At 61.0% G+C, this 8,997-nt stretch overlaps 1 protein-coding gene across 1 annotated transcript in view; it reads left to right on the top strand.

Moving 5' to 3' along the window:
- KPTN (kaptin (actin binding protein)) overlaps positions 1-7,331 on the top strand; it is an 11,476-nt gene extending 4,145 nt beyond the window's left edge. Inside the window, exons 6-14 of the mRNA XM_006772045.2 lie at positions 239-314; positions 409-482; positions 701-810; positions 887-964; positions 2,091-2,166; positions 2,940-3,075; positions 3,157-3,339; positions 6,607-6,828; positions 6,868-7,331. Coding sequence (XP_006772108.1) covers positions 239-314; positions 409-482; positions 701-810; positions 887-964; positions 2,091-2,166; positions 2,940-3,075; positions 3,157-3,339; positions 6,607-6,735 — 862 coding nt within the window. The 3' untranslated portion in view covers positions 6,736-6,828; positions 6,868-7,331. The remainder of the gene's footprint in view (positions 1-238; positions 315-408; positions 483-700; positions 811-886; positions 965-2,090; positions 2,167-2,939; positions 3,076-3,156; positions 3,340-6,606; positions 6,829-6,867) is intronic.
- The last annotated feature ends 1,666 nt before the right edge of the window (positions 7,332-8,997 follow it).

Raw genomic sequence — 8,997 nt, 5'->3', positions numbered from 1 at the left:
ACAATTGTCATATTAGCCTTTTATTATATAGGGTTTCTAAATCTCATCCGGAACGAAGACTCTAGCAGACGAGGGCTCTAGAAATGGGAGGTTCTTGCAGGCTAACTTTCTATGGTTCTGCATCCTGAGGTTCTGGCCCTGGATCCCACAGCGTTAGGGTTCTTGCGGGCAGAGGTTTTGCAGACTCTGCCGCTCTCGGGCTCTGCCACACTGGGGTCCTAGATGTCTCTGCTTTCAGGGTCCAGGTGGGGGATCAGCTGGAGACCGTGTTTCTCCTGAGCGGGAATGACCCGGCCATTCATCTCTACAAGGAGGTGAGGCAGGGGGAGGCATGGCGGGCACAGCCCTGCTGGCAGCATCAGGGGATGGCCACTGATCCAAGCGGGGGTTGGGTCTTGGTTCTCCCAGAACGAGGGGCTGCACCAGTTTGAGGAACAACCCGTGGAAAATCTCTTCCCAGAGCTCACCAACCTGACCAGCAGGTAGGAGAGCGGCCGGACGGGACCAGGGCAGGTGGCCGCAGAGAAACCAGGTCGTGGGAATGGACCCCTAGAGAAGTCGGGTGGCGGGGATTACCTCAGAGAAATCAGGCAGCAGCGAGGGTCCCAGGGCTACAGGGCGGGCCGGGTGGGGAGGTGGAATGAGGGACTGGGACCCCGTGACGGCCTCCGGCCCCTCTGTCCGCCTGCTCCCCCTCCAGTGTCCTCTGGCTGGACGTCCACAACCTCCCTGGCACATCCCGGCGACTGTCAGCCCTCGGCTGTCAGAGTGGTTATGTCCGCGTGGCCCATGTGGACCAGCGGAGTCGAGGTGATGGCAGGGCCTGGGGGGTAGGGATAGGGGGCTGGGGGCGGCGGCAGGGCCCTGAGTGCCCTCCTCCCCGCAGAGGTTTTGCAGATGTGGACGGTCCTGCAGGATGGCCCTATCTCCCGCGTGATCGTGTTCAGCCTGTCGGCCCCCGAGGGTGAGCCCTGGACATGGGGACAACTCTACAGGCTCGGCGACCCCGCACCTATATCCGTGCCCTGCTCCCGCGTCCAGCCCTCATCCCTCCCTCGGGCCCTCCCGCCTGCTCCCCTCCCTCCACGCCCTCAGGTCTCCCTTCCAGCTCCCGCCCCTGTGGTCTCCTCTGCCTTTCGCGTGGGGGTCTGACCTCACCCCTGCACTGTGGCTTTCTGGGCTCCCTGCTCTGTCCTCACTCTCCCTGCTCTGTCCTCACTCTCCCTGCTCTGTCCTTCTCCCTGCTGCTCTGTCCTCACTCTCCCTGCTCTGTCCTCACTCTCCCTGCTCTGTCCTCACTCTCCCTGCTCTGTCCTCACTCTCCCTGCTCTGTCCTCACTCTCCCTGCTCTGTCCTCACTCTCCCTGCTCTGTCCTCACTCTCCCTGCTCTGTCCTCACTCTCCCTGCTCTGTCCTCACTCTCCCTGCTCTGTCCTCACTCTCCCTGCTCTGTCCTCACTCTCCCTGCTCTGTCCTCACTCTCCCTGCTCTGTCCTCACTCTCCGCCTTCCTTCCAGCGCCCGCCCCTGTGGTCTTCTCTGCCTTTGCGTGGGGGTCTGACCTCACCCCTGCGCTCTCTGTCCTCACTCTCCCTGCTCTGTCCTCACTCTCCCTGCTCTGTCCTCACTCTTGCGCTGTGCTCTCCGCCGCGGCTTTTCTTGAGGCCTCGCTGTCTCACCACTCAAGGCCTCGCCTCTCCCCCCGCGTGTCGCTCTGCTCCTCCTACCGGGTCCGCCCTTCGCTGCTGTCTCCCTGGGCCTGACCTCGGCCAGCTGCCATCTGTCCCCCAGGCTGGTGTTTATTTGTCCTCCCCAGCATTCCTTTTTCTGCTGTGGTCTCGCCTTGGACCTCCCTGCTGTCACCAGCTTTTGCCTCTTCTGCTGTCATGGTCTAACCCCAGACCTTCTGTCCTCCTGGCCTCTGACCTCGGTCACTCTCTCCTCCTCTAAGCTCTGCCCCTCCCTCTAGCACACCCTCAGGTCTTTCCCCTGAGGTCCAATCTCTGTTCCTCTCACCGAGGGGAGGGAGGTCCGAGGAGGACCCTGGGCCCGTCCCCTCAGACCTACCCCCCATTCATGTTCTTTCTCCAGAGGCCGAGGACGGGCCACAGCGGGAAGAGTACAGCGTGCTCGTGGCCAGCATGCTGGAGCCGGCAGTGGTGTATCGGTGAGGGGCCCGGGGCGCGTGGGTGCCGTCTCCCCTCAGACCTTTGCTCTGTGGTCTGACCTTGTCCCTCTGGGTGAGGTGGCTCAGGGCTGGGCAGGTAAAGGTGTTCATGGCCCAGGGAGTGGGTGCAAGTGTTTAAGTCTAGAACTTGTAGGGGCACGTGGAGGCCTTGGATGGGCACGGGCTCTCCGCTCTCCCTGGAGGAGGGGAGAAAGCCTGCTGGCAGGTGTGTGAGACCGCCATCGTGTGTGAGAACAGCTTGATTTGTAGCATTTGCCGATTCCCATGGTGTAAATACTCCCGCCAGGGCGGAGTTCAGGCCCCTGACATGATGCCAACAGGCTGGCCAAGCTTGTGAGCATTTCCTCTGGTGAGCCAGCACGAGGCAGCTGTGGCGCACCTGGTGGGCCGTGAGGAGGCCCCAATGGGGACCAAGCTCTCCAGGCTCCATGGGGACAGTGAGGGTGTCTAGATCCCCAAGGAGCCCATGTCGGTTTCCATTTGGGAGTCAGGGGGTCCCACCCCCAGGGGGAGGTGTGGGGCTCCAGATGGGGGAGCAGCCGGTGGGCAGTTGGAGTAAGGGTTTGAGCTCCCCTTGGTGGAGAGGAAGATGATCAGGTTGGAGATGAGGGAGACCAGGGGGGTGTCCAGGCTTCAGGAGGGTGTGCAGACCTTCGACGTGGAGCTGTGTGGGCCCTGGCCCAGGGTCTGGCACTAAGGGTGGTGGGCGCTGCGATCTGACCTCAGCCTGCCCCTGCGCTGGGGACCCTCAGGGACCTGCTGAGCCGGGGGCTGGAGGACCAGCTTCTCTTGCCTGGCAGCGACCAGTTTGACAGCGTCCTCTGTGGTCTGGTCACCGATGTGGATTTGGACGGGCAACCGGAAGTCCTGGTGGCCACCTATGGGCAGGTAGGACCTGAGGGAAGGCTGACACCCGCCCTCCCCTCACTGTCCCCGCCGCCCTGGGTGACCCAGCCCCTCGCCCTGCAGGAGCTGCTCTGTTACAAGTACTGCGGCCCCGAGCCGGGGCTCCCCGAGGCCGAGTGCGGATTCCGCCTGCTGTGGCAGAGGAGCTTCCCCAGCCCGCTGCTGGCCATGGCCCACGTGGACCTGACCGGGGACGGGCTGCGGGAGCTCGCCGTGGTCTCCCTGAAGGGCGTGCACATCCTGCAGGTAGCGGGCTCCGCGGGTTGGGTCCCTGGAAGCGGAGCCTGAGATGGGTTTTCGTACACCTGCTTGACTGAGGGCATGTTCACGGGGAATGTGTGTGTGTGGGGGGCAGGGGGGCTACATTCTCTCACCTTTAGGCAAGGGGATTGGCTGCAGGCCCCCTCTGGGGGGTGGGAGTAATCTTTTTCTGGGAGGTGGTTCCTGTTGACTTAGGAGAGCTCCCAGGAGAAGGGGCAGCTGGGAGCACTCACAGCTGGCAGGGAGCATTCACAGCTGCGGGAGCACTCACAGCTGGGGGAGCACTCAGCTGGGGAACGCTCACAGCTGGGGGAGCGCTCACAGCTAGGGGGAGCACTCACAGCTGGAGGGAGCACTCACAGCTGGGGGAGGACTCACAGCTGGGGGTGCACTCACAGCTGGCAGGGAGCATTCACAGCTGCGGGAGCACTCACAGCTGGGGGAGCACTCAGCTGGGGAACGCTCACAGCTGGGGGAGCGCTCACAGCTAGGGGGAGCACTCACAGCTGGAGGGAGCACTCACAGCTGGGGGAGGACTCACAGCTGGGGGTGCACTCACAGCTGGGGGAACGCTCACAGCTGGGGGTGCATTCACAGCTGGGGATGCACTCACAGCTAGGGGGAGGACTCACAGCTGGAGGGAGCACTCACAGCTGGGGGAATGCTCACAGCTGGGGGTGCATTCACAGCTGGGGGTGCACTCACAGCTAGGTGGAGGACTCACAGCTGGTGGAGCACTCACAGCTAGGGGGAGGACTCACAGCTGGTGGAGCATTCATAGCTGGCAGGGAGCACGCATGGCTGGGGGGAGCACTCACAGCTGGGGGAGCACCCCCCCCCGTGAAGGGGATTCTGACACAGCATCTGTCCCCCCAGTGCCCCTCAGCCTCCCTGACTTTTGTCCTTCATTCCTCATGCTTTGTCACCTTCTCTTCCCTGTGGCCTGGCCCAAACCTGCCCCTGTGATCTGACCTCCATCCTTCCCTTTGCCCCATGACTGTGCCCTCCTCGCTGCAGCCACCCCTGTTGTGCGCGTGACCAGCCTCACTCTGGCCGTGGCCTCCCAGCAGCAGCTGCTGAGCTTCCGCCCCGGAGCCCCACTTCCCTCCCTGCCCGCAGTGCGGCCTCCAGCCCTTCTTCCGCAGCCAGTCCCCAGCTTTCCGCTCTGGCCACCTCGAGCCCTTCCTTAGTCCAACCTCCCAACTTTCTGTTGTGGTCAAGCCTGAGGGCTGTGGCCCACTGTCCAGCTTTCTGCTGTACTTTGACCCCTGACCCTCCCAAGCAGCCTGACTGCCGTTTCCCCGTCACAGTCTCATATCCAGCTGTTCCAGTGGTCCAGGGTCCAACCCGGGAACCTCCATTGCAGTTTCACTTCCTGCTAATATAGTCTGACCTCTGACCTTTTCCCCATGGCCCAGCCCCCGCCCCTTAGGCCAGTGGTTCTCAACCTTCCTAATGCCGCGACCCTTTAACACAGTTCCTCATGTTGTGGTGACCCCCAACCATAAAATTATTTTCGTTGCTACTTCGTCACTGTAATTTTGCTACTGTTATGGATCAGAATGTAAATATCTGATCTGCAGGATGTATTTTCATTGTTACAAATTGAACATAATTAAAGCATAGTGATTCATCACAAAAACAATAGGTAATTATATATGTGTTTTCCGATGGTCTTAGGCGACCCCTGTGAAAGGGTCGTTTGCCCCCCAAAGGGGTCGTGGCCCACAGGTTGAGAACCGCCGCCTTAGGCCATGGTGAGTATGCGTTTCCTAACGTGGTATTTGTTTCTCCTTCCACCGGGTCCGACTCCAGGATCCTTTTCCGTGTTGTCCAGCCTGGGTTCTCTCTACTGCCTCTAACCTTACTGCCCCCTCTGAGTCTTGCTTGGGCTTGTCCTCCCGTCTGTCCCTCAGGGGAATGGCCTAGGTTAGACCTCAGGGCACCCATGCAGGGCAGACCCCAGGGGAAGGGTCTGAGTTGCACCAGTGGATGAGTTTAGACCCGAGTAAAACGGAATGGGGTTAGGCTCCGGAGCAGTCTGAGGTTAGAGCCTCATAGAAAGGGTATAGGGCCCTGGCCGGGTGGCTCTGTTAGAGTGCTGTCGCAATACACCAAGGTTGTGGCTTTGCTCCCAGTCAGGGCACATACAGGAATCAGCCAAAAGTGCAAAAATACGTGGAACAACAAATCGATGTATCGCTCTCTCTTTCTCTTTATACTAGAGGCCCGGTGCACAGCCCGGCCTGTGCCCTCTCGCAGTCCAGGACCCCTCGGGGGATGTCCACCTGCTGGCTTAGGCCTGCTCCCCGGGGGGGATCGAGCCTAAGCTGGCAGTCAGACATCCCGCTGGCAGTCCAGGACCCCTCGGGGGATGTCCACTTGCCAGCATCCCCCAAGGGGTCCTTAGCCCTGCTGCGGAGGTGGGAGAGGCTCCTGCCACTGCTGCTGCACTTGCCAGCTGTCAACCTGGCTTCCGGCGAGAGGACCACCAGGAAGCAGCTCCTGCTTTGAGGGTCTGCCCCCTGGTGGTCATTGTGTGTCGTAGCCGGTCGTTCCGCTGTTCAGTTAATTTGCATATTAGGGTTTTATTATACAGGAGGTGTGTGTGTGTGTGTGTGTGTGTGTAAATTTTTTTAAAAATGGAAAGGACAGGTTCATCTCATTGGAAAGCTCTGAGGTTAGGCCACAGGGGAGGTGTCTGCGGTGGCGGCAGGACTGCCCTTTGCTGGGCTCTGACCCTCCCATCACCCGACACTGCAATCCATTTCGAGCCATTTCACTGAGATCTCTGTCCCTTCTATAACGGTCCCACCTCAGACTCCCCAGCCATCTAGCTCCGCGCCCGCCCCATCCCCATGTGGGACATTCCTCTCTCTGCCCTCCTCTGTCCTGTCGGCCTCTCCTTTCCTCCAGTGTGTCACCTGTGTCTCTGCCTGTGGCCTCGCCTCGGCCTCTCCAGGGTCAGACCTCCCTCCTGTAGAACGCAGTCTCTCTCACATCTTGATCCACCCCATCTCTTTCATCAACTTCTAACCTCCGACCAACAGTTGGGCCCAGGCTTGGTTCCTCCCACTGGGAATTCACTGAAGGCTGCCCCCTGAGTCTAACCTTCACCCGCCAGACACCTGTCCCACCCGCACACTGGTTTGCTCTCGGGCCCCCGCCATGGCTGGGCTCCAAGCCTTTGGGGTGGTCTGACCTGCACCCCTCAGCTCTCTCAGCCCCGCCCTCTCTCTCTTGCTCCCCCAGCACAGTCTGATTCAGGCCTCGGAGCTGGTCCTGACGCGGCTTCGGCACCAAGTGGAGCAGAGGAGACGTCAGTCACAAGTGCTGGGGGACAGGGTGGGCCCGGGGCCTGCTGGGACGTCAGCCTCCTGAGCACCCACCCACTGCCCCCCATTGGGGTGCTCACCTCCAGGCCCTCCTGGGGGGCAAGAGTCCTGAAGGAGGGCATGCCTGTCCAGCCCCCAGGTGCTGGGACTATGAGTTCCTGCCCTGGCTCTGTCCCAGGGCGCCCTGCGACCTCACCTAGCGCACTCCTCTGTGCCTCAGTGTCCCCATTGCAAATGGGGTGGTCTCACCCAGCCCCCCTTCCGCTGCAGGTGAGAACTGGCCAGCCACCGATTGTTTTATGTCCTGAGGAGCTGGACTTCCTGTTGTCTTTATTCTTTTGTTCAGCAAGTCCTGAGAGCCTGGTGCCAGGTGCTGGGCTGGACTCGCCCAGAAGAACGGAGGGAGGGACATGGGAGAGAGGATCCAGGGATAGACCAGAGGCAGGACTGAGAAGAGGCCGCAGTGTAGACCTTGGAGGAGAGAAATGAGGCTGGGCCCTCGCCAAAACGCTGAGGTTAAACCTCTGTGGAAAAGACCAGACTACAGGGCAGCGGTTTCCAGCCAGTGCCGCGAGAAGTGTTAAAGCATGCAGTACCTGACTGTTTAGACAGGGCACGGACCTCTTCCCCTTAGATTGTCAAGTAAAAAAAATGACAGCTCCCGCATGGCCAGTGTGGCTCAGTGGTTGAGCACCAGCCTGTGAACCAAGAGGTCGCCAGTTGGATTCTCAGGGCACATGCCTGAGTGTGGCTGGATCCCCAGGAGGGGGTGTGCAGGAGGCAGCTGATCCATGGTTGATGTCTCTCTCATCGTTGATGTTTTTCTCCCTCTCTGTCTCTGAAATCAATTTAAAAAGTATATTTCTTAAATGACAACAGCCGTTTGATGTGAACAAATAAAAATTACACCTTTTTGTGTTTGTGTGTCAGATCAGCAAAGAATATATGTGTTGGTGTGCACAGAATATTAAGCTGGGGTTGGACCTGCAGGGAGGACGGGTGAGAGCCCCGTGGAGAGCTCTGGACCTGAGACTAGAACCACTGGGGAAGCGAGGAGGTGGAGCTTGAAGGGGAGGAAAGGTTGTGAAAGACACTGTGGGGCGCTGTCCAGCTGCAGAGCGGGTCTGAGGCTCGACCCTGTGGGTAAGGCTGAGGTTGGACCCCAAGAGCCAAGGGGAGACCCCAGCAGGAAGGAATTGCGTTAGATCCCCCAGGACCTGGAATACACCATGCTGGGCGGACAAGGTCAGTCCTAAATGGAAAGCCCCTGGGGCTGGGGACAAGGCTGATCGCAGCCTGTGGCCATGGGACCTGCCCCTTCTCTGGCACCAGGAGGACTCAGGCCCCCCTCCCTGACCAGTGGAGGGTCTGGGTGACCAAGCCCCCCTCCCTGACCAGTGGAGCGCCGGGGTGACCAGGCCCCCGTCCCTGACCAGTGAAGTGCCGGGTGACCAGGCCCCCCTCCCTGACCAGTGGAGGGCCGGGGTGACCAGGCCCCCCTCCCTGACCAGTGGAGCACCGGGTGACACGAAGGTCTGCCCTCCCCCACCAGGGGCCAGGAATCGGTCAGGAGGCTGGGGGGTGACTCGGAGCAGGATCAGGCCAGTGGGAGGGTGGGCTCCATCCTCAGGGCAGAGGTGGGTGGGATCCTGCTCCCCGATGAGGGCCTGTGGCCATCGGCCTCCCACCATCGGTGTGACACCTTCACTGACAGCGAAGGCCCAGCCGCCAGCTCTCCGCGGGCGTCTTGACCAGGTAGCCCGCCATGTCTTGGTGACCCTGGCTTCTCATCCCCCAGAACCCAGGCCCAAGTATGGGAACTGGCAGGGAGCGTATGTCTCCCACCTGTGCCGTCACCCCCGTGCCGGGCGGGCGGGGACCCTGGGGGCGCTCCGGGAGAGGGTTAGTGATGGTGTGGTCTGAGCAGGGCGCACACCCGGGAGAGGGGCGTGTGAGGGTGTGTCCACTCCAGGCTCAGGAGTTGGTCTGGGCCACCGGGTGCTCTGCCGCTCACTTCCTGGCTTCCCGCCGGGTCCGTGGTCCGGGACAGCGTGGTGTAGCGCGGCGAAGCGGGTAGAGCCTGAAGCCACACTACACCGCCCTGTGCCTCGGTTTCCCCGTCTGTCACTAAGGCTAACAGCGCCCGCCTCGCAGGGTTGGTGGGCGGGTTAGCTCCATCAGCATGTGCCAAGCGCTTACAAGAAGCGTTGGTAGCACCTGCACGTGCCCAGGGCGGCGTGAGTGGCAGCTGCTGCTATTATTATTAACGGCGCCTTTGTGGTTGTTTCCGCGGGCAGGAGTTTGGATC

This window comes from Myotis davidii, unplaced genomic scaffold (assembly GCF_000327345.1).
Source record: "Myotis davidii unplaced genomic scaffold, ASM32734v1 scaffold566, whole genome shotgun sequence".
NCBI lineage: Eukaryota > Metazoa > Chordata > Mammalia > Chiroptera > Vespertilionidae > Myotis > Myotis davidii.
Note: the sequence above shows the minus strand (reverse complement) of the source record. Positions and strands in the feature narration are given on the sequence as shown.